The 24702-nt window shown below is 55.5% G+C and overlaps 1 protein-coding gene across 1 annotated transcript; it reads left to right on the top strand.

The window, feature by feature from the left end:
* Positions 1-9201: 9201 nt before the first annotated feature.
* Positions 9202-23864, top strand: KLF15 (Kruppel like factor 15). Its single transcript, XM_030942460.1, has 3 exons — positions 9202-9412; positions 13660-14766; positions 22622-23864. The coding sequence occupies exons 2-3, from the start codon at positions 13685-13687 to the stop codon at positions 22788-22790; spliced, it is 1251 nt and encodes a 416-aa protein (XP_030798320.1). The 5' UTR covers positions 9202-9412; positions 13660-13684; the 3' UTR covers positions 22791-23864.
* Positions 23865-24702: the final 838 nt, after the last annotated feature.

Here is a 24702-nt window from a genome sequence, read left to right as displayed (position 1 = left end):
CTCATGCCACAGCCCAGGAAGCCCTTGCAGCCCAGACCATCTGTCCTTCCCCCAGGCATTGTCCCATCTGCCCCCAAAGAGTTGTAAGTAATAGTCCTCCACTCAAGACCCCCAGGGGCTGTTTTGGCTGAACTCTTGGTGCAGAGGAGAAAGCAGAGACCAGTGGAGGGTGGTGACTTGCTCAGATCTCTGCAGCCAGTTAGAGAAGGGCTTCACCTGCCAGTCTCCAGGCTCCCAATCTGCTGGCAGAGAGATCACACCCTGGGCTGATGATGACTCCTTCTGCCAGATTCCCTTATAGAGCAGATCTGTGCCTTCCCGCCCTCCTTCCTCTCCCCAGGGGCTGGAACCCGTGTGTGTGTGTGTGTGTGTGTGTGTGTGTGTGCGCGCGCGCGCGCGCGTGGTTGAGTCATCTTGGGCCACGCAAGTGAGGACTGTGACTGAGCAATGGCAGAGTCACAAGGTGGGAGAAGTCTGGGCCCCCACACTGGGTCACCATCCCCATTCCTGACACTCAGCAGGTGGGAGGCCAGAGGCAGAGAGACAGTCTCCTGTTGAAGACACTGCTCTTTTGTGTGTCTGTGCCAGCGTGGGGACTGTGTCCTGGCTCCTGGCAGTGGCTGGCTTATACCCACCTAGCCACTGGTCACTGTTGGGACCTCCAGGACCCTGACCCTACATTCCTCACTCCCAAGGCAGGGGGCAGCAGGCTCCTACAGTCATGCAGGTACAAGGACAGTAAGGACCGTGTGGCAGCCAACGTGGGTACAGGTGAGTGCCAGGCAACACTGCCCTCCGTGTGCCTCAGCTGTGTCCTACCCCGGCTCTTCCTGCAGGCTCCCACTTCCCACCTTGTAAGGGGTCCCTCTCTACATCCTCCCCCTTCTTGGGGTCTCAAAGCCTTCTCTATAGAGGAGGTAGCAGATTCTCCCAAATTCCCACTACCTCATCGTTTTCCGGATTGGGAGTAGTTTTTGCTACAACAAACAACAGGGCCAGGCTGGTCAGCACTAACAGTGCCGGCGGAGCTTTAGGCCGCCCTGCAAAGCCCAGCACCTCATTCACACCAGCCTGCGTGGGGGTGTCCTGGACCCTGCCATGGGCTCAGTCACAGCTCAGGGAAACTGGGACACGGCCTACACGGTTCTGAGAGGCAAGTGTTTGGCGAACCCTGGGACTTTGCTGGTCTCTGAGCAGCATGTCCTCATCTACAGAGCAGGGAGCAGACCACAGCCTCTTATCGCATCCTGATGGCTCAGGAGGCCTCTGCAAAGGTCTTTGTTAGCTGTGAAGTGCACTGTGCATGCTGCCACTAACCAAAGAGCTGGAGGAGCCTCCAAGGAAGGTTGCCCCAGACAGGGTGATTTGCGGTGAGGATGGGACAATTAAAGGTAGAGGTAAAGACGTGAGGCCAAGGCTTTGGGAAGCTCTGCCAGACCGAAGCCCCTCCCCAGGCCGAGGGTGTCAGTGGTGGAAGGAATTCCTAGGCCACTTACCACCATCTCCATCCTAAGCTGGCTCCACCAGAGTGGTCTGGACGCTGCCTCTTTCCCAAATCTCTGCCTCTTTTGGAAGACCAGCCTGAATCACAGCCCCAGACTTTGAGTCCCTCCCACAGGGACCCACTCCTCCACTGCCTGGGATCCTCCTCAGAGGCCCGTCCCTGAACCAGCGTGGTTGCAAGTGAGGAAACCTGGGTGTGAATTCTGTTCTGCTGAGGACCCAGCATTGCTTTGGGTGAGCTGCTTCGCCTTCTGCTTCCTCCTCTGCAGGCAGAGAGGTGGGGTGGGCTGCATGCTCACCAGTTTCCCCCTGCGCCCATCGGGTAACAATGACAACACTCTGGTTTTGTGCTGGGAACTTCCCTTCCTACTCTCTGTTCATGAGATTTGGCAAGGTCAACTCTTCTTCCTTTCCAGGGGTGGCCCAGGCCTGGCTGTCAGTGGCCCACCTGCCCCTGGCTACAGCAAGTGGGTCAGAGATGGGCATGTGACACCAGCAGGACCAACCAGCAGCTGGCCAGGGCCCCTGCTGGGCCCATCAGCATCAAGCAGTGCAGCCTGGAGCTGCTGAGACAGGCCCATGTGGAGGGAAGTGAGACCAAGAAGCCGAGGAGCAGGGTCCCCCTGGCGTCAGCTAGGCCTGGAGCCCACAGAGGCTCTACTTATTCCAGCCTACCAACTCCATTTCCCCTTGGACAAATGTGGGTTGGACTGGTTTCAGCTGAAGTGTGCTTAAGCTCGGGATGGTTGTCTCTGAGCCTTGGAATAGGAGCTGCAGCGAACAGAATTCTTGAAGGAGCAGGAGGGAGACTCAGGCCAGAATGAGGGAGGCTGGCCAGCAGCTAGGAGGTGCCCAAGAGCGGCACGCCCAAACACACATCTGCTGTGCACTTGCTCTGGACTGGACACTCAGACAGCGTGTCTGTGCTGGGGGCCTGGCCTTGTGCTGGTGGCATGGGGTCTGCAGATGATGCAGGCCTGGTTCCCACTGCCGTGGTGCTCATAGTCTAGGGGAGGGAGAAGCATGTGCCCAGCACACTTCCTGGCTCACTCAGAGCTCAGTGGAGTCCTGGGAATGGAGGGCCCTGCAGCAGGGCGCTGCTTGGGAGGCCCACTAGAACTTACAGGTGGCCAAGGTGCGGAGCAACTGGGCCACAGGACTCTGAGGAAGCTCCACTGGACCTGTGGACAACAGCGATCGAGTGGATGAAGCGCCAGTGAGGTGGCCTCAGAACACGGGGGACTGGGAAATGAGAATGGAAGAAAAAAGAACAACAACAAAAAAAGTAATAGAAAAAATTTTCAGAGCTAAATAAAAGCATGAAGTCTTCTTCACATGCTGAGCAAATAGAAGAAGAATGAATAAATGAAGGCAATGCCAGGTAAGTCACCATAAAATTTCAGATAATCAAGGATAAAGACAAGATCCCAAAAGCTTCTTAGAGAAAAAAACCAGGTAGCCTCTGTCTTAGTCCACTGAGGCTGCGATAACAAAAATACCGTAAACTGGATAGTTTATAAACAACAGACATGTATTTCTGTCAGTTCTGGAATCCAGGAAGTCCAAGTTCAAGAAGCAGGCAGATTCAGCCTAGTGAGGGCCCACCCTTGAGCTCATAGATGATGCCTGCCATAGATGGATGTGTGACCCTCCCAAGCTCATGTGGAAATGGGGAGGTGGGGCCTGGTGGGACGTGTCTGGGTCAAGGAGGTAGATTCCTCATGAATAGATTAGTGCCCTCCTGAGAGAAAGGGGGTGAATCCTCACACTGTGAGCTCCCTAGAGACCTGGTTGCTAAAAAGAGCCTGGCACCTCCTGCCAACCTCACTTTCTCGCTCACTGTGTGACCTCTGCACATACTGATTCCCCTTCACCTCCACCATAAGTGGAAGCTTTCTGAGCCCTCACCAGGAGCAAATGCTGGTGCCATGTTTCCTATATAGTCTGTAGAACTGTGGGCCAAATACACCTCTTTTCTTTATCATTTACCGAGTCTCCTTCCGGTATTCCTTTATAGCAATGCAAATGGACTAAGACAGCGTCTTCTTGCTGCGTCCTCACATGGTGGAAGGGAGGAGGGGTTCTCTGGGGCCTCCTTTATCAGGGCATGAATCTGCTCAGGAGGGCTCTACCATGTGACCTCATCACCTCCTAAAGGTCCTACCTTCTAATACCATCACCTTGGGAGTTAGGATTTCAACATGTGAGTTTTGGGGGGACAGAAATATTCAGACCATAGCACCTACAAAGGAATAAAATTCCAGTTGGTATCAAACATCTCATAGCAACACTGGATGCCAGATGACAGTGAAGCAATACCTTTAAGTTCTGAGCAGAAATCATTTTGAATCTAGAATTCCATAGCTATCAATAAAGTGTGACAGCAAATTAAAGATGTTTTTAGACATGGAAAGTCTCAGAAAGGTTATCTTCCAAGCACCTTTACTGAAAAAAATTACCTGATGATGTACCCCAAATAAAATAGGAAACAAACCCAATCATAATCATAATCAATTATAACCATAAAAATAGTGGTATTGTGAAAAGAAATCTGAGGGTTGCTTTTCAAAGGGTTTAGAAAACACCAGTCCAAATTAGAAAAGAAATGTGATTTGCATCTTGAAGTATGACAAAGAGACTGAATAGCAACAATGCTAATGCATGCTGGTCCAGCCCCAGCAGGGCACATGGACACTGCCACAGGGTGATCAAGGGGCCTTGAATGCAGGAGAGATTTACAGACACATGGGCAGAGTGAGGGGCTAAGGGACTTAAGGGTTTGGGGAAGGGTTACCTAAACCTGAAGAGATCTCTAGGAAAGGCTGCCTGATAGAGCCATGGCCATGAGTAGAGGGACACAGCCAGTAATGGTGACACATGGGGAGCCAGCCAGGGGAACCTCACATCCTGCCCATACTCCAGTAGCTTGCCAGTGCCTCCCACGGGACAAACTCATTCAGACACCAAAGGCACCTGTTCACAGTCTATGCAGCTGTGCCTCTGGGGGCACAGACACTATTTGGCATGCAAGGTAGGGCCATACACTTCTTGTACAGATACAAAAGACACAGACTTATTGATTGATTGATTGATTGATTGAGACAGGGTCTTGCTCTGTTGCCTAGGCCAGAGTGCAGTGGTGCAATCTTGGCTCACTGCAGCCTCTACCTCCTGGACTCAAGAGATTTTTCCCACCTCAGCCTCCCAAGTAGCTGGGACTACAGGCACACACCACCATGCCTGGCTAATTTTTGTATATTTGTAGAGACAGGCAAAACTGCCGTGTTGCCTAGGCTGGTCTGGAACTCCTGGACTCAAGCAATCCGCCTCCCAAAGTGCTGGGATTATAGGCGTGAGTCACTGCACCCGGCCCAGGAACATTATTTAGAACAACAACAACAACAAACAGAAATGGTAGGTGGCACTGGGGCTGGGTAGAATTTTACTTTTCATTTCATGCCTTTCTGTAGCGCTTGAACTTTAAAAACGTGTACAGGAGTTATTTTTAAAAGAATTACTCAAATGAATGGCCTGAACACCAGTCTGGGAGACTTGAAATTGAACCACAGGGGACAGAGAATCCCATGGCTTTCATCCTATTGACAAGGTGGCCACTGTTTCCCTGGCTTCTAGCCTTTCCCGGGCTTGGTACACCCTTCCATGAGAGAACCTGGAGTGGCGGCCACTCCCACTCCCTAGAGCTAACCTGCTCTGCTCTGTGGTCTCTTCCCGCTCCTCGGTGCTGATCCTTGCTGCTCCTAGTGCGTCCCCCCAGGGTGGGGTCCATAGCCCCCTTCACACTCGTCCTTATCACCTGCGCCACCGTCATCCTGCTGGGTCCCCTGCACTGCACTGGAGTCTCAGGAGGCCCTGGCAGTGTGAGCGGCATCTCAAGTCCACAGCAATGCTCAGCACTGGCAGGATGGCTGTCCAGGAGCAGTGAATACATATCAGAAGGAATGGTAACAGCCTCTTCTGAATCTCTGTACTTTCCAATGCCTTTTCCCATCTCTTACTTTGGTTATCTTCAAACAATCTTTTGAGGTAAATAGGATAGGGGTCTGAGCACCCATTTTATAGATGAGGAAACTGAGGCTCTGAGAGACAAACTGATTTGCCCAAGGCCACTCAGCAGTGAGGGACTCTGCAGAAGAACCAGATTCCAGGCTGCCACGCACGTACAGCCCCACTAGGCTGGAGTTCAGGCTGCCTGCCTGCCTGGAAATCTGTCAGGTGTCAGAGAGACCACAGCCCATGGCAGAGACAGGGATGAAGGGAAGCTGTGGAGCCCTTTGACCCCAGCACCACACTGATGTGTTCATGGACCAGGGGAAGCTGGAGCTTTCACCCCATCTCAGCCCCTGCTGCTCCTGGATCCTCTGGGCAGGGGTATCCCTGGGACTTTGCCAATGCTCAGAGCTGGGGGCAGAGGCTCTCAGGACTCAGCCCTTCTCTGTGTCCTCTTGGACTGCCAGGTCCCCAGGTCCCTGGGCTGATGTTCCTCAGAGCTAGGTGTGCTCAGGGCTAGGGGGTTGGGGGTGGGGACAACACTGGTCATGAGACAGGGGTGGTCCCTCATCAGAGTTGCCTGGTGTCAGGACAGACCTCACCTCTTGTCTACATAGCAGCAGGGGTCTGCTTGGTAGGGAAAGGGTCCAGCCCAGCCTGAGGAACCTCCTGCAGCATGTTTTTCCTGGCCCCTGGGTACCAGCAGCCCTTCTGCCTGCCTATTCCCTAGTCTCCAGCTCGAAACCACTTCCTGAGCCCAGAATGGATAGGGTCTCTTCGGCACCCCAGCCCTTAGAGGAAGAGGTGGTGAGAAGGTAAGGGGCTCTGGCCAGAGACCCTTGAAACATGGCTGGGGACAGGGGAGCTGAGAGTAGGAGGAATTGTTGCTTCCCACCTGAGAAGGGTGAGGAGAAGTCAGTTACTGTGGGAGGTCACAGGGCTTGATGGCCACAGTGGGCCCTTTGTGCACAGACCATTGAGTCACTGAATGGAGCCCTCAAAATGCTTCCTGGCAGAGGGCAGGCTGGGCCCAGACCCCCGGGCAGGCATGAGCTAGTGGGGAGGCTGGAGGTCTCAGGTATGTGTGTGGGACAGGGAATGAGGACAAGATTGACCCCATATCCACTGGCAGCTTTACTGGGGCAAGAAGAAAATCTCATTTCCTCAACATGTTTTGTAAGTGTCCTAGGTTCTGGAGATACAGGATTGAATAAAAAAAAAAAGTCCATGCTCTTAAGGAGCTTGTCAGCTGGTGGGAGAGACAGGCAAGAAGCCAATCAATAAATAATATAAAAATCAGGATCATGAAACAAAATAAACAGAGGCCAGGAAACTGAGGGCAGAAGATGAGCTGTTTTACATGGGATGGGTGAGGAAGGTGTCTGGGGTAAGGTGGCATCTGAGCAGAGACCTGAGTACACGATGGAGCAATCCATGCAGCTGTTTAGGGGGAAACAAGATATAATAGAAGAACATTTCCCTGAACTGTAGATAGACTTGAGTTTCCAGATTAAAAGGATACACCAAGCATAGAGTAGTAATAATGAAAACAGAAGGAGGCCAGAGTCAGACATATCCTGGTAAAATGTGTGAAATTCAAGCATGGAGCAAAGATCACACCAAAAAGGCACCAGGCCCAGATGGTTTTATAGGCAAGGTCATACAATATTTAACCAATATAATTTATATCCTTCCAAGGCCCTTTTGTATACTTGATTATGTAGAAGTAGGGAAGGAATTGCTTCGGAGGAAAAGAAACTTAGAGGTTTTCACTGCTATAAAGAGAAATCTTTACTTTTTTTGTCATCTGTTTTAAAGAGCACCACCTGGTTTTGTTCTCTCCTTTCTGCCAAGGAATCTCAATGATAGATTCTCCCCACTATATCGAGGGAGCTTTTCTCCTTAGATATGGTTTGGGGTAAATGCTGTATCTAGCTGTAGGGCATTAAAAATTGTGGTGAAAACTTGGGCTTTACTTACTCTGAGTGAGTTGGGAGCTGCTGGAAGCTTCTGAACCCAGAAGGTACCTGATCTGACTCAGGTTTTAACAGGACCATCTTGGCTGTTCTCCAGTTTCTAGCCAGTGGGGCCTCCTCCCTGTGTGCTGAAGCTGCTAAGGATGTGTCTTTGCTTCCAAGCTTTTTCTGACCTTTCACTGCAGCTTTCACCAAAGAGACAGGAGGCACTAGGCTGAAAGTATGTGAGGAGTGAAGACCGAGGGCGGGCAGGGCAGATGGAGAAGTGCTGTGGCCATGCCTGATCCCAACCTGCACTGAGACAAAATGAGGAATACAGGTCTCTATCTCTTCTCTTATGAAAATGGGCAAATTCCACTGTTCTGCCCAGGCTAGCCAGGGCTGCTGTAATGCCAGAGTGGTCATTCCAACTTGTGTGTACTAGAAAGCCTCTCACCATCCTCAACACAAATGTCCTTAAAGCCCTCGGGCCGCGCATTGGTTTGGCTCCTAGTGGCAGCAGCAGCTGAATCCCTGTCACTGACCTGGTGCACAGAGTGTCCCCAGATCCCTAGTCAAGCAAGCCCAGACCCATAGCATTTCAGAGAGCCTGGAAAGGGTCTGGTTAAAAATTCCTGTTCTAGCAATGTCTTCCAGAAGAAGCAGGAGAAAATGCTCCCCACCTCCCAGTGCCAGGAGGGGAGAGGAAGGAAGCTCAGAAGGACAGCTCTGCACAGGTGGCCTGGGGGTGTCTGCAAGATGACCTGACTCTACCTCTCTACCTGCTCCTTCCCAGCTGTGTGGCTGGGGAGGGCTGGTGTCTTCTCTGAGTCGGTTTCTTCATCTGTAAAGTGCTTGGCTGAGGATCCAGCTGGAGTGTGGATTAAAGGGCACAGCAGGGTGTCTAGCACCGTCAGCCCACATGTTTCTCTTGGGCAAGCCACTCCGAGCCTTACTCTTCCTATCTGTAAGCGGGAACCCAAATGCGAGCCAGGATTGCTGCGGACTAAAGCAGTCTGTGAACGCTTTTGTAGACTAGGAAGCATTATTTGATCTTCAGAAAGGTGCCCCAGAGACAAGGTGTCATTGGCTTCAGGTGGGGGTCAGCAAACCTCAGTTAGTCCTGGAGGGCAGGGTGGCAGCGCAGAGAGCGCGCACTTTCCTGAGGGTAACTGATTGCCCTGCTAAAAGCCCAATACCGTATTTCTCCAAAAATACGTTCTTCTAGGCAAGTCTCCTACTTCATCTGACACTCAGCGGGGGACAGAGCTGCTTGTACCTCGCTGCGGATGAAGGTGGGGGCGTGGGGCAGACCAGGTCAGACAGGCTCCCCAGTGCTTCCCCTCAATCGCGCAGACTGCACTTTGGGGCGATCTCAGAGCTTTTCTTAAATCGTGGGGCCCGTCTCAGGTTCTCACCTGGGGACCGAGCTTTAGAAATCGACCCTCGTGGACGCCGCGAGACAGCGGCGAGGGATGGGAAGCAAGGAGGTGGCTGCCGGCCGGGGACCAGGCAGCGTGTTTGGGGGCGTGCGCGTCTGGCAGCTCTGGGAGCCTGGAGCATCCGCCTCGCAAGTCCGGGCGCCGCGAGGGCGGGGAGGGGCGGGGCCATGGCGGGGCGGGGAGGGGCGGGGCCATGGCGGGGCGGGGCGTGTGACGCACGGCGCGGGCCAATGGGGCGCGCGCCCAGGGCCGAGCCTCCTGCGAGCCTTCGCGGCGCCCGCTGCGTCACGTGAGCGGCTGGGAGTGAGCGCCCAGTGAGCTGCGGGCGGGCTAGTGCTCCGCCGCAGCAACCCGCGGGCCGGCGGGCGAGCGAGCCAGCGCAGGACCCGCGGCTCGGCCCCCGGCCGCGGTCGGACGGAGAGCCGAGCCGCCGCCCCCAGCCCAGCCCGCCCGGCCGCAGGACCGCCGGGGCCTGGCCGCCGGTCGGGCGTGCGCCAAGTTCAGGTGGGAGAGGCGCGGCGGGGCCGGCCGGCCGCGTGGACGCGGCCCCGGGTGATCTGAGGGCTGGCCGGCCTCGGGGCGCGTGGCCGTGCGCCCGCGCAGCTCTCGGAGGCACGGCGCGAGTGCCAGAGGAATGTCGGAGGAGCGGGTGGGCCCCCGCGGAGGTGGGCAGGGGTTGGACTAGCCTGAGGGAGGTGACCCCCCCCCCGCCCCAGTCGCCCACCAGCACTTTGCTGAGGCCCGCGCCGCCGCCTCGGTGCCTGGCCGGGCGATTCCATGGCGCGCCTTGCGGGCCGGCCCTCCCATATGGTGGGCACCGGCGCGGCCTGGTGAGAGGAGGGGACGAGCGGACGCGCTGGCCAGCCCACGGTTGGGGGGCGGAGGGGCTGGAGACCGAGGGGTTACTGTCGGTCACCGCAGCAGTGTCGGGGGCAAGGGGGGGCGCGGGACGAAGGCATGGTGCCCAGCGGGCAGCGGTCCAGGATTCTAGAAGGGGTCTGAGCCGGCTCTCTTCATTTCCCACGCACGTTTTCCCGCACCCGCCGGCACCCACGGCGGCTCCACGCGCGAGCACTTCGCGGACAGCCTCCCGTACAGCCACAGCGGCTGCCGCGCACCACGCCCCGCACACGCAGTCACACGACAGGAACTCACACCCCTTCACGCACACCCGCACCGTTCACGCGTCTCACTCCACGCTGAGTGCCCGTCGCCTCAGACCGAACATTGCCAAAGCCATGGCCTGGCTGAGGGATGGCGGTGGCGGGGCAGAGAGGCCGTCCTCGTCCCATATGGTGGTCCGGTTCACTCTTCCCTCCCTGCCTTGGTGTTACTCATGGAGCCCCCTCTCACGGAGGGCACAGAGGGGCTGTTTTCTCCCACGGCCCTCGGAGGTGACAAAATCACCAAATGTCTGAGCGCCTCAAATCTCCTTCCCCCTCCCCCCCCAGGACCAGGTGGCCCTTGGGGAGACCCTGCCGCCCTACAGGTGTGAGGACGCCCGGACTCTGCGACTTTGGGGCCTGCGGGCGGCTCAGGGACCGGGACTCTTATTTTGAAGGACAGCCCCCTTCGCCACCCCCGTGATTTGCACGCTGACCCAATGGCAAGCCCTTGGCCGGCTCTGGGCTTGTTATCAATTACATGTTGTTCCTGCAGCCGCTGTGTCCCCGGGAGGATAAACAGCAGGCCTGGCCCGGCCAGGGGAGGGGGCGGAGTCCGGCGGCCAGCCGGGGACTGTGCCCGGAACAGCGTGTCCCCTCCCCCTGCACGCAGCCCGCGCCTCTGGCCGCCCCACGTGCTGCTGTGTTTTAGGGGCCGAGCCAGCTCCAGCCCTAGAGTGTCCTCTCTTTAATGCCGGTGCCCTGGGCCATCCCAGAGCCCTTTCTGGGTTCTCAGTGCCTGTGTACCTCCCCCTTGAGACGTTCAGCCCAGCATTAAGACTCTTGCCTGACCTGGGCCACCCACTCCTAGTCTCCGCCCCCACTTCCCCCGCACCTTACATTCACTCATTCAGCAAATTTTGCTGGGTCCTATTTTAGACTCTGGGATGCAGCATTGGAGTGAACAGTCAGGACAGCTGATATTCTGATGGGAAGGTAGACAGAGAGCAAAGTTCACAAACACATTACCAAGATAGTTTCCCACAGTGGAACCTGCAGGGAAGAGCATAATATAGGGTGATGTAACAGGGTGGGCCTGGAGGCCTCCACAGGGGTGACTTCTGAGCCGAGATCTAACTAAGCAGCTCCCACCTGCAGTGGTGGGGGAAGAGCCAGGGCAGTGGCCCCCGGCTGAGGCTGAAGTGAGGTGAGCATACCTGGACTAGGAGAGAGGCAGTTGGTGGTGAGGTCTGCAGAGAGTCCCAAGGGCCCAGGTACTGGGCTGCTGCGAGGAGATAGGGCCACCTGTCCTTGGGAAGCCATTGGAGCGTGTTTCCTTCCAGCCCCCCTACTGTACTTTTTAGATCACTTTATCTGTCAATATCTGTTTATATCTTTAAAAAGCAAGGCCTCCTTTAACCACAATATGATCATCACAGTTAAAAATATTAACAGTAATTAATATCATGGGATGGCCAGGTAGTGATCACGTTTCAGGGGAGGGCTCTAAGGCCTGCTCTGGGTCCCAGGGGGGCCGCTGATTCCTTAACATCGCAGTAGAAGGGCAGAGGCCGCACATTTGCCATGCCTGCAGGCTGACACCAATGGCTGGCACTGGCTGAGTGCTGCCAGTGTGCCAGACTGTGAGGGGAGTTCTCACAACACCTGAGGAACCAGGCACTGTTGGAAGCACCTCCATCTCACAGACTGAGACAGACACAGAAAGCCTGTGCACCTGCCCGAGGTCACCCGGCAGACAAGTTGCAGACTCAGGAATGGAGCCCATGCTTGGAGGGTGGGAAAGGGTTGGGGGAGGCCCAGGGTGGAGTGTGGGCTCTGCTCAGCCTTGTGCCCTTCACAGTGTCTGGCACTTTCATTCCTTCCCAGCACCTGATTTAGTGAATAGGTGCATTTTAAAACACATTCCAGGTTTAAATCCTTAGCTGAGTGTTTAAACCAAAAAGCCAAATGTCTTCCTAGTAAAACTGGCCTGAGGTACAGACCTTGCCTTAGTTTCCTGGAGTTCCATGAAGCTTCCTGGATAAGTTGGGAACTGAGGTCAAAGGTTCTGGGGTCCCTGAGCGGGAAGAGACTTAGAGATCTTTGAAGCATGGAACAGATGAGGAAACTGAGGTTTGGGAGGGGAAGCAAGGACTTGCTCAAGGTCGTAGCTGATGATGGTATTGGCCATTGGGCAGTGCGGAGTGCCAGGTCCTGAAGGGGTCCTGGAGACAGAGGGGCTGGGTGTAGAGGTGATGCTGGGCAGCAGAGAACCTCTGACTTTGGTGCAGAGCGTTCCCCTTCCCCAAGCTTGATAAACACCCAGCCCACCCTGGTCACTGAGCAGGGACAAAGGTTCACAGAGGTGGCCCTGTCACAGCTGGACACTGTTGACTCTCCTTGGACACCAGACCTAGCATATTCTTTGGCTTCAGAGAATGCAGCTTTCCCTTCTCTCTGTCAAGGTTCTCTGAGCCCCTCCTGGGCACCAGGGGCCAGTCCAGGCATTGGGGACACAGCAGAGACATGGAGTGCACTGTCTCAGGGGAAGACAGGCATTAGCTGAGCTTCCCAAGGTGGTGAGTGTCCCAGATGGAGAGAGCAGTGGCAGACAGTGCAGGGGACTCCACTTCCTTATTGGCCAGGATGGGCTGGGGGGCGGTGGTTATCTCCTTTCCCACTAGATGGGTGTGAAGTCCAAGGCAGTTATGCACATGCAGGTGCTCTGGGACCCCAGTGGTTGGCTTCCACGCCATGGATTATCACCATAGGGGCAGGGCCTTGGCCACCAGGATGCTAAAGTGTCAGGGTGCAGGTGAGAGGGTTGTGTTCAAGCCTGTGCCACTCACAGGGCAGTCAAGGCTCAGCGGGGTTTGAGGACTGGAGAGTGGAGGAGGTTTTCCCCTTTAGATGGGGAAACAGCTGTGCGGGCAGGCACTTCTTGGTCTTTGACTGTTTTGCCTGTGTGCTACACTTGCCCAGTTAAAATGCAGGCGGCCTAGTTAAATTTGAATCTCAGGTGAAATTATTTTTAAATATAAGTGTGTCCTATCCAATATTGGGAACATACTTAAAAGTAGTTTATTTTTTAAATCTGAAATTCGAATTTAACTGTTGGCTTGTATTTTTATTTGCGTAATCTGGCAACCCTCTGGAAGCCTCAGCAACATGAGGGTCAGAGGGCAAATGGCTGTTCTACCCCCATTCTGTGACTCAACTGGCGTGACGCTGAGGTCAGGAGTCCTCAGATGTCCAGTGACTCCTATGATGTTGACGGTAGGCTGATTCGGGGTTTTGGCCCTCCCGGGGTCCAGAGAGCCTCCTTGCGTATGCCCTTCTGTCATACTCACCCATACTCAGTTGTTCACAGACACATGTGCTATTTTCCAGGATTATTCTGGAAAATCTGTTTGAAACCAGAAGTGCCCCTGGTTGTGCAATGGGCTTGGAGAGGTCTCTTTTGCAAACAGGTGGTGCAATTTCAGAAAACACTCTTGCAGGCACAGCTCTCCTGGGGGATGGAAGCAGGATCCAGGCATTTGGCAATGGGAGACTGTGGGCAGGCAGCTGAGGGTGGGGTCAGAGGCCCGAGAGGTGGCAGGTGAGCACTGTCCTTCTGACCAGGCCTCCTGTGTTCCTTCCCTGCAGCTGCCACCGGCACGGCCAGGCCAGCATGGTGGACCACTTACTTCCAGTGGACGAGAACTTCTCGTCACCAAAATGCCCAGTTGGGTATCTGGGTGATAGGCTGGTTGGCCGGCGGGCATACCACATGCTGCCCTCACCCGTCTCTGAAGATGACAGCGATGCCTCCAGCCCCTGCTCCTGTTCCAGTCCCGACTCTCAAGCCCTCTGCTCCTGCTATGGTGGAGGCCCGGGCACCGAGAGCCAGGACAGCATCTTGGACTTCTTACTGTCCCAGGCCACGCTGGGCAGTGGCGGGAGCAGTGGCAGTAGCATTGGGGCCAGCAGTGGCTCCATGGCCTGGGGGCCCTGGCGAAGGGGAGTGACCCCTGTGAAGGGGGAGCATTTCTGCTTCCCCGAGTTTCCTTTGGGTGACCCTGATGACGTCCCACGGCCCTTCCAGCCTACCCTGGAGGAGATTGAAGAGTTTCTGGAGGAGAACATGGAGCCGGGAGTCAAGGAGGTCCCCGAGGGCAACAGCAAGGACTTGGATGCCTGCAGCCAGCTCTCAGCTGGGCCACACAAGAGCCACCTCCATCCTGGGTCCAGCGGGAGAGAGCGCTGTTCTCCTCCACCAGGTGGTGCCAGTGCAGGAGGTGTCCAGGGCCCAGGTGGGGGCCCCACGCCCGATGGCCCCATCCCAGTGCTGCTGCAGATCCAGCCCGTGCCTGTGAAGCAGGAATCGGGCACGGGGCCTGCCTCCCCTGGGCAAGCCCCGGAGAATGTCAAGGTTGCCCAGCTCCTGGTCAACATCCAGGGGCAGACCTTCGCGCTCGTGCCCCAGGTGGTGCCCTCCTCCAACTTGAACCTGCCCTCCAAGTTTGTGCGCATTGCCCCAGTGCCCATCGCCGCCAAACCTGTTGGATCAGGACCCCTGGGGCCTGGCTCTGCTGGTCTCCTCATGGGCCAGAAGTTCCCCAAGAACCCAGCCGCAGAACTCATCAAAATGCACAAATGTACTTTCCCTGGCTGCAGCAAGATGTACACCAAAAGCAGCCACCTCAAGGCCCACCTGCGCCGGCACACGGGTGAGAAGCCCTTCGCCTGCACCTGGCCAGGCTGCGGCTGGAGGTCAGTATAGTGGGTGACAGGCCTGGGCGGTGAGCACCGACACTCATGTCTGCTTACTTGGGTGTGCAGCAGGGCAATTTTCCACCATTAACAGAAGGCGGATGAGGAAGGGGAGGGAGGGGCAGGCGAGTGCAGGCCCAGAGCTGGCACAGTTGCCTGGAGGCTTCCTTGGTCCTTCTGGTTCCTGAAGCCAGAAGCCAACTGGTCTCTAGTGTCCTGATGGCCAGGTAAGGCTTTGCTGGCCTGTGCTGCCTGCTGGGTCTCCCCATCCAGTCTCACAAGGGTGGGGATTGAGGGGCTGGCGAGGAAGGATGAGTGTGGTCTAGGGGCCAGGCAGCAGCTCCCTTTGGGCCCACAGCCCCACAGGGTAAGTACCACCATCCCAACTTACATTATAGGACACCAGGGCTCCGACTGGCCAGGTGCTTGCCCAAGGTCACTCTGCTTTGTGAATGGAATTTGAACCCGGGGGTCGGATTTGAGAGGTCACATCCTGAAAATGCTGCTTCCTCAACCAGTGGGACTAGCTTCATTCACCGACGTCTCTAGACATGTGGGCTGGGCCTAGCCTGTGCTTCCTCTCTGGGGACATGAAAGCGTGTTTGGGAGGCTGCAAAGGCCAACCGAGAGGGAGGCTAGGCCAGCTGGCAGTGCTGTCACAGGTGGCAGAACCCAGGCTGTCTGATCTGCATGGCAGTGGGGAAATCAGGCCTCAAATGATAACTGGCAGTGTCCCAACCATGGTTACCCAGCACCCTTCCCTGAGCACTGGGTGCTGCTCAACCTCCTTGGGAGGGGTGTCCACCTTTTCCTGAAATGTAGGCTGCTTGCCAAGAGCTCATGTGCTCCGAGGTGCCAGAGCCAGCCCTCTGCATTTCCAGATGCTCATCCCAAAGGAATCTCTGTCCTGCCTTGGGGGCGCTGTATGCTGTTGGCATATTCCCCATCTTTGCTGCTGTGGCTGCTGCTGTGTGTGTGTGATGGGGCATGCTCATCTCTGTACGTGGGGATGTATACAGGCCTGGGCCTCGCCAGCGCGTTTGTGGCTGTGTGTATGTATGTCCACATGTGTATGCATCTTGCTTTCTTTGTGTCTGTGCCGTGTGACCATATGTGTTTGCACACATACACGTCTTAGGTGTTTGTGCACCATGTGTGACTGCCTGTGTGTGTGTGTTATGTGTGGGTGCAGCACCCAGGGAACAGTTTGCAGCTTTTGTTTTCTTGACCATACTCTGGTTCTGAGAGCTCTTGAGAGTTATCTGGGGCAGAGGTCCTGGCCAGTGAGGCTGAGGGAGCTGTGAGTGGAATGTATGTTGTGGCACTGGTGCTGCCTTTCCATTGAGTGCCAATCTGGCCAGAGAAGGAACTTTTCCTGAAGAGTGTCTAGGTTTATGGAGTCCCCTCCTGAGTGAGGACCTCACTCTGTCCTGTCTCCCACCCCATTCAGACAGACTGGAGAGGCTTCTGCGAGAGCCCACCCTGGGGCCTCACAAGGTCTCCAACCTGGAGTCACCACCTCTCTGAGCTTTGTACCTAGGCCTGCCAAGTGGGTGCAGGGCTGACAGGCTACTTGTGAGAGGACACAGCAGCAGTTACACTGTGTGGGAGGTCAGAGGAGCTGAGAGAAGGGCCAGGAGCACTCTTGATTGAAGATTGAAGCAGGAAACTTGTGCAGAGAAGGCGAGGGCATGGGAGTGTGGGGGCAGTGGTCTTGAGCCTACACCTGGGTCAGCACCAACTTGCCATGTGCGTTTGGGGTGGTCCCCCTCCAAACCTCAGTTTCCTGTCTGCAGAGTGGAGGGCTAGCCCTTTGCAGCCCACGGCAGGCATGCAGGGCTCTGCAGCGGCCTTCTTGTTGTCTGTACATCACAAGGATACAAACTCATACGAGGCAGTTTCTGAGGAGGAACCCTGAAGGTATTCTCTCCAGCCCCCAAGAGGGCGGTGCCTATTGTGGAGGTGCCCCCTACTCCCAGGGGCCCTGCATGCACTCTCCTCTTGGTGGGGGCAGGCAGGGGCTGCAGAGAGGCAGGGAAGCCTCCCGCCAAGCACCAGTCCGGACTCCCTAGTCGGGCTCAGCTTTCAGCGCCGTCTCCTGGCCATAGTTGACCATTGGCAAGTGGCTCCTCTAGTGGTGGTGAGGCTGGGTAGGGTCGTGGGGAGGGCAGGTGTGGTCCTCATCTGAGACCAGCCTTCTTCCTGGGTATCTTAGAGCCAGAGAGCTGATAGGCCCCTCAGCCCAGAGTGTATCTTGGTGAGGCAGATCTTAGTTCTCTATACAGTGGCCTCAGGAGGTAATGAGGTACATGAGAGAGTGGGGACTTGTGGAGGGGATTCAGCTCTGACACATCTGAGCCCTGGCACTGGTCGTGCTGCCCAGGACCCACTTGGCAGAAGAAGGCGTGATGGTTGCCTGGCCCAGTGAGATCACAGTGGCACTGCCCCCAGGAGCTGTCCCTGCTGCCAGCCATGCCCTGGGCTTCCTGAGGGTTCCTCCAGCTTCCCCCAGGGTGCCCTGGAGTAGGTCTGGCCTCAGGGGGTAACTCGTGGCAGAGGCGCTGTTCAGCTGGGAGCTGAGGGCACCGGCCTCTAGGGACAGCTGCTTTTCTGAGGATGCGGGGAGTCCTCAGTTGGCTTTTAGGGATCTTGCCTTAGTTTCCTGGAGCTCCATGAAGCTTGGGATCTGCCCTGTCTGCTTGTGTCTCTTAATATGGTGATAGTCTTCAACTGAGAGGGAGCCCCTGCAGCTCCTTGCAGCAGTCAGGAGGAAGGATGGACCCCGCTTTGGGATAGCTGGGTCTGGACAGGACTGGAGGAGTAACGATGATGATGGTGAGATGGCATATTTACTGACCACTCACTGTATGCTGGGCACTAGTCTTAAGTTTCTCAGAGCTGGAATCCCTTCTATCCACTATTGTAACTTGCATACTTCCTGCCATGGGGAGCTCATTACCTTCTGAGGCCTTTAAGTGTACTTTGCTATGCTTCGGTTTCTATTCAAGCTTCTCATTCTGGCCCATAGACCCACACAATGTGCTCGCCTGTCTCTTCCCCTTACTGAGTAGGATCCAGCCACGCTGGCCTCCCCACTGTTGCTCAGGCTCCTGCTCCCACGTGGGCATCAGCCCTCTCTGTGCCCTCTCGAATGACCCCTGCCCTTGAGGCTGTAGCGACAGCTTAAGGTTTTCGCATTATCTCATCAGGTCCTTGTAACTGTCTGGTAAAGTGTAGGTCCCAATCTTCATTTCACAGAGAGGGAAACTGAGGCACAGACTGCTAACATCACATGCCTGCTGGGACATAGCTAGTGAGCGTGAATGTGGGTTGCATGCCTAAGCCCAGGCAGAGCCCTGCTCTGGCCGCCCAGCAGTCCCAGCTGGTATCAGAATCGCCGTGTGTGCCTCCACTCTCGTACCAAGAGGTTGGCCCAAAAGGCATTATGCTTCTGGGCTATGGGAAAAGAGCTAACAACCACAAAACCACAATCTAGATAATAACCAGGGCCTCTAATGCATACCTGGCATTGCTCTGAGCAAAATTCACACATATTAATTTATGTAATTCTCAAAATTAGTAGGCATCAGCATATTGTCCCTGTTTCACAGAGGAGATAATTAAAGCACAGAAGAGTTAGGTAAATTCTCCAGTCAGACAGCCAGTAAGCCACAGAGCCAGGAGTTAACTGAGGCTGTCTGCCCAGACTCAGAGACCTCCCTCTGCACCCCTGTGTTGGGTGCTAACTCTGGTATTGGGGACCTCCACCTCCATCTGCAGCTTAGCCTGGTCTTTGGGGTGGCAGCTCTGCACATTCACCTACTCCCCGTGTGGGAGCTCTCCACTCCCAGGCCTCGTCTCTTCTTCCTAGTGGCCCTGATGAATGGGATGCTCTTCCTGCCCCAGGCTGGCTCTGGCCTAGTACTGTGTCCTGTGCTTGGAGAACAAGCGAGGGCCCCTCAGCCCCCTTGTCCCTCTGTGTAATGGACGGTGCCCTCCCTCCACTGCTGAGGTCGGCACCTGCCCAGGTACTCAGCCTCCACTTCCTTCTGCTTTTGGTCCTGAAAGTATTCCCTGTCCCTTCTCTGGTGACATGATTTTGGCACCCTCAACAGGGCTGAGAGCAGGCTTTCCCTGTTCTGATCCAGCCGTCTGGGAAGTACTGCTTGCCTGCCTTCCTAGAAGTTTCCTTGCCTCACTCTCAGACATAGGCATCCTTTGTTCCTTGCAGCAGAACGTCCTGTTCCAGAATGGCCAAGCCATTCCATCCAGAAAGAATCCCTTCTGCTGCAGTGAATATGAATATGAATAACTGTCATCATCCTGCAGGGTGGGTACCTTTGTCATCCACAGTGGATGTGGGGTGGGGGGACAGAGAAGGGGAGTTGTAGGCTCCTCTTGAGCATCAGAGCCAAGAGGTGGTAGGCACAGGATTCAAACCTAGGGGTCTGGCTCCCAGCCTGCTTTCATGACCCCTGTGTGATGAGGCTTTTTCTGACCTCCTTCCCTCTGTAGGCAGAGGCCCCCAGTATGGTTGGGCAGGTTTTGAACTGCACAACTCTAGGGAGCACCATTCCCATTGCAGTTTCTGAGACTGGACCATTTGTGGTGGTGTCTTTCTGGCAGATGAGGGTTAGTGTCTCAAGGAAGGGAAGCCTTCACATAGAAGTGCTGTATGCACCAGTCCTGACATTATAGCTGCTCTAGAGAGACACTGGACTCCTGTTTACCCTCTGCCCTACAGCTCAGTGCAAATCATGGTGCTGCCCTGTCTGCAACAGGACCTCACCAGAAGCCAGGCCCAATACTCAACTCCATGCAGGTGGTAAGAGCTCGTGGTTCTTGAATAATTGCCACGTGCTAAGCAGGTCTCTAAACTGTTACTGGTTGCCTTGTACAAACCTCACAGTCCTCAGGAATAGGTATTTTGTTCTCTCTGTGTCCGGGTAGAGAAACTGAGGCTCAGGGAGCTTGGTCACTTTGCTAGGTTGCCTGGTTGGTAAGTGGCAGAGCTTACTGCCTACAAGGGCTGCATCTTACCCACCGGGTTCCCATGTCCCCCACTGTAGTCCCCAGGGCTCTCTGTTGGCTTCTGTTTGGGAGAATGTGGCATGCAGGGGTGAGGCAGGGGTCTTCTGAGGACTTGGTTCCCAGGGAAGGTCCTCTCAGGTGCCAGGACCCTGTGGCAGCAGGGAGGGAGTTCAGGTGAGGACAGCATGTTGTCCACTGCCTGTCCTTCCCAGGGTGTCACCATGACCAGAGAGCTGCGTGGCCCCATGTCACCACCTGTGGTCTCTGAGATGAGTCTTGGAAGGTGGGCAGGAATGCCAAAGTCTTCACGGGATGAGTGAAGAAACTGAGGCCCAGAAAGGACCATTCAGGACCCGCAGTGGGGTGGGAACTGTCAAGGCAGGAACCTGAGACTCTGTCCCCTGGGCTGTGTGACTTGGCCTCTTTAAACCCTTGCCATTGTCTTGCCAGTCCAATGGGGCTGGCTCATCCTGGCTCCCTGGCCAGTGAGATGCTGGGTGACCCCAGGGCTGCAGTCTGGGAGGCGTGGCACTCTGTGTCTGCAGCCAGCTTTCTGCCTGCCCCTGCCCTGGGCCAGCTCCTCTGCTCAGAAGCTGTGTGCCCAGCTGCAGCTGGGGGCAGGTGTCCTGCCCAGGAGCACAGGTGTCGACTTTGACTGCCAGGGCACATTTATCCCATTTCCTCACTGGCACAGGTCCTTGTGACACATACCACCCAGCCAGGCCTGTGGAGGAGGCTGGGGGGCTCTGCTGACTGGGAGTTCAGGTCATCTGCCATCGCCAGGGCAGGGGGCTGTGTCAAGACCTTTGCTCCAACCTCAAGGGCTCTGTCTTGTCAGTGACCCTGGATCAGGCCCTCAGCACCCTGAGCTTCAGTTTCCTCCTCTGACAGGCAGGGCAGTTGGGCTTCACCTAGTGTGGAGATGTGCTGAGAGCGCTGCCCTGTGCCTGGTGCCACCACCACTCTGTGATGTGGGTGGGAGTGCCTGTCTCCTCCTGCAGGCCCTCCTGCCACCCCCTGTGCCTTGTCCAGAGCATGTTCTGCTGGGTCCTTCTACTCCTCCACCCGCAGGGTCAGGGCACCAGGGTATTACCAGCCCTTACCAATCACTGGTTGGGAACTGCTGTTTGGGGCATCGCCTCTCGCTGGGTGGCCCTGGTCCACAAAGGGGTGTTGGGCCTGGTGTCCCTGTGTGTGTGTGTGCGTGAGTACATGGGGGCATGAATTTGTGCCTGTGTGTGTGTGTGCGTGAGTGTGTGTGGGCACATATTCATTCGTGTATGTTTGTGTGCCTGTCTTTGTCCGTATGTGTGTGCACGCGTGCGCATGCTTTGGGACTGTTCCTTGACAGTGTCTGCCCCCCTGGGGCTGCTTGCTGTGCCCACTCTTGCATTGAAATGCACCTCCTTAGCACGTACCATATACCAGGCATTGGGCTGGTCACAGGAAGACCACAGGGAACCAGACAGACATATCCTTTGTCATGGAGCTGACGGTCTAGTGGGACAGACTGACAGTCATCAAAAAGTTGAAGATAATTTAAAATCAAAACAACAGCAAGAGTGAGGAGAGAGAGGTGTGTAATGCCATGGGAGCTTAGAATTGGATGCAGTCCTGGAGGGATTTCCTGAGGAAGTGACATTCGAACTGAGCTCTAAGGAATGGGTAGGAGAGAGCACAGAGGGGGAGGGAAGAACATTCTAGAAAGAGGGAATAGTATGTGCGAATGGCCTGTGGCAAGAAGGACCAAGGAAAGGTCAATGCAGGTGGAGCACAGAGCGGGATAGTGTGTCGTGGGAGGGGTAGGTGGGGTGGAAGGGTCCTGCTGCCAAGCCAGGGGTGGAGAGGACCTCAAATCCCTGAGATCGGTGGTAAGCAGTCCAGGCCCTCGATGCAGCCTGAGCACTTGACTGTCACATGAATGCCTGCTCCCACACCAGCGGGGCCAAGAAAGGGAAATGTCGAGAGCAACCTGAACTCCCAGATGCACTTTGCAGGGTCAATCTTTATTTGGACCTGCCTTAGAGGGCCCATTCCCCTCCAGATGGGCTGTCCTATACAGACCTTCACAGATGCCCCTGTGGAGTTCTGGTCCAGCGGGGTAGATGAGGCCAGGGTGGTGAGAGGCAGCCAGCATCAGGGCCTGAGCGACTGAGTACACCTGTGGTCTCAGAGACTCCTGCACACTGGGTTGGCTGTGGGAGGAAAGCCCTGGGCCCTGGGAGCATTGGGGTCCTTTCCTGTTGGGAGCTTTTATCAGCTGCTCTGGCAGTTCCCAACAGAGAATGCCCACTGGGCCGGCATGAGCCTTTACTGTAGTTCTTTCCATCTTGGAGGGGTAGCAGGGGCAGCTTGGGACAGTGGCTCATGCCTTTAATCCCAGCACTTTGGGAAGCTGAAGTAGCCTTATCGCATGAGCCCAGGAGTTTGAGACCAGCCTGGGCAACATAGGGAGGCCTGGTCTCTAAAAAAAGTACAAAAATTATCTGGGTGTGGTGGGCACACCCATAATCCTAGCTACTCTGGAGGCTGAGGAGGATTGATTGAACCCGGGAAGCTGCAGTGAGCCGTGATCGCGCCACTGCACTCCAGCCTGGGTGACTGAGCGAGACCCTATCTCAAAAAAAGAAAAAAATAATTGATATTTTGAGAACTGGTATAGCCTTACCGACGCAGATGGGGGACCCTCTTCTAATTCTGTAGAGGCTGCAGGTCTGTGCAGCCACCCTTTGGGTGAGTGCCAGGTGCGCGCCTCGCATCCCCGCATCTTTGTGGGGTCGGGGCAGGCAGGGCCAGGCCTCGCTGACCGCGCCATGTCCCGCAGGTTCTCGCGCTCTGACGAGCTGTCGCGGCACAGGCGCTCGCACTCGGGTGTGAAGCCGTACCAGTGTCCTGTGTGCGAGAAGAAGTTCGCGCGGAGCGACCACCTCTCCAAGCACATCAAGGTGCACCGCTTCCCGCGGAGCAGCCGCTCCGTGCGCTCCGTGAACTGAAAGTGCCCCGAACCTGTCCTTCACCCCAGATCCCCACCCCAGCCCCATTTTTTTAAGCAATAATTTATTTGCCTCCTCCAGAGGGACATGACAATGTTACCAGCCCACCTTCTAAAGCCTGGGAGGTGTGAACCCAGGGCCAGCCAACCGCTGCCTTTCTCGGGAGTACTTAGAGCCTCAAACCCGCGCCCCTGGGGGCTGGGCCCCCGGCGCCCGGGACTGCAGGCAGGCCTTCGTGCCTTCGTGCCTTCGTGCCTTCCCGCGGTGGCCAGGCCTCTGCTGCAACCGCTGGTTGCAGGCAGAGTTTTGGGGACCTGGCCCTTCTCCCACTGGGCTCCCCCGACCTGGGCCAAGGCCAGAACTTTAGTGCTCGGTGAAGATGAAATGTGCAGTTTTGAAATGTTGGGTTCCCAGAGAGAGTCATGCTGGGGGAGAAGGAAGTAGGCCAGAAGTCCAGGGCTGCACTGTGGTGTGAGGGTGGCTTGGCTTTGTCTAAGATGCCTGCTCAGCATGATCACCAGAGGGTGTGGGCAGCGCCCTGGGGGTGGGGTGGGTGTCAGGACCGGGCCGCTGGGGCCTCATGTGGGAGAGAGGTGAAAAGTGTCCCCCACTGGGGGGCTGGCAGTGCATGTGCTTGAGTTAAATGTGCAGGGCAGAAAGAGCCAGATGCGCCTGTACCCAGGGGCTCATCCCCTCCTCTGGTTTCCCAGACAAATCCAGACACCAGCCTCTAGGGTGGCCTTGAGAGGAGAGGGCCAGGCTGTCCTGGGTGTGAGAGAACTAGATAGAGCCTCCCAACCCTGATTTAGAAATGCATTCCTTATTTTGTCTAGAAATTAATAAATGAACTAGCTTGTTTTGACAGGTTTATTTCACATCCTATGAATGTATGTAAATAAACTGTACATAGGTCCATCCACATAAAATATCTTTTAATAACATATCAACATTTGTGTAAATTTGAAATTTAAAAAAATCTATGAAGCTGGTGTACATATATTACAATTATGTATATTTTCTTTGGTCCTTCATAAAAATATATTTACTTTGCCAATAAAAAGAAAAAGAACTCACCACTTTTGGCATTCACGTGCTGTTTTCCTGTTTTGCCGGGATGTGGAGGTGATTCTGGGGCTGAGAATCACCTATGTCTCCACCTTCGAAGAGTTCAGGGGATGCTGTTTTGTATTTGGAGGGATAGAAAGGCCCCTTGGGGTCCAGCCCTGGTCCAGCGGTGTAGGGTTCCCACACATCTCAGCTCCAGGCCAGTTGCCGAGATTCTGCTCATCTCAGCTCCCTGACCTGGAGCTCCGTAAACCCAAATCCAGCCCACATTCCAGCAGCACCTGTGGGAAGCTGCCACAGGCCTGGCCAGTCCTGCAAGGCTCACCTACTCTGCTATTGGAGATTCTTTCTTGCACTTCCTACCCCCATCCAGTCCACCAAACCTATTACGTACCCCCTATATGCCTGCTGTGCCCTAGCGGAGTATTTACCCTCTTAGGAACGTGGCTGTGCCATTTCCTCCTGGCATGGGTAACTGTGAAAGTGTTAGGGATCCTGAGCAGGCAGAGGTGAGACTCAGAGAGGCTAGTATATGCAGTTATGCCCCATCCTCCATCCTTCCTAACTCCCCAACGTGCCTGGGGTCTTGGCTGTGTGGCTGCACAGTTGAGGTTGGACGCTTCCACATGTCCTATGATGGCCAGAGCGTGGGGGAAGTGGGGACCCAAGCACAAGGAGGGGCTATGAGCCCCACAGGGAAAGGCAAGAAAATGGAGGCTGACCAGGGCCTGCTTCAGTGGCTCAGCTGGTGTGAAGCACACAGCGAGAGGGCTGCCCTGGTTCACCCACCCACATGCAGTGGGAAGCAAGAACTTTCTAGAAGGATCCCTTGCTTTATAAGAGCTGG

This window comes from Rhinopithecus roxellana, chromosome 1, assembly GCF_007565055.1.
Source record: "Rhinopithecus roxellana isolate Shanxi Qingling chromosome 1, ASM756505v1, whole genome shotgun sequence".
NCBI classification, from domain to species: Eukaryota; Metazoa; Chordata; class Mammalia; order Primates; family Cercopithecidae; genus Rhinopithecus; species Rhinopithecus roxellana.
Note: the sequence above shows the minus strand (reverse complement) of the source record. Positions and strands in the feature narration are given on the sequence as shown.

Bases quoted from the DNA above. Each gene is read 5' to 3' on its own strand.
- KLF15 (XM_030942460.1), top strand. From the start codon at position 13,685: ATGGTGGACCACTTACTTCCAGTGGACGAGAACTTCTCGTCACCAAAA. The intron at 14,767-22,621 runs GTCAGTATAGTG...CATGTCCCGCAG, and splicing joins TGGCCAGGCTGCGGCTGGAG to GTTCTCGCGCTCTGACGAGC.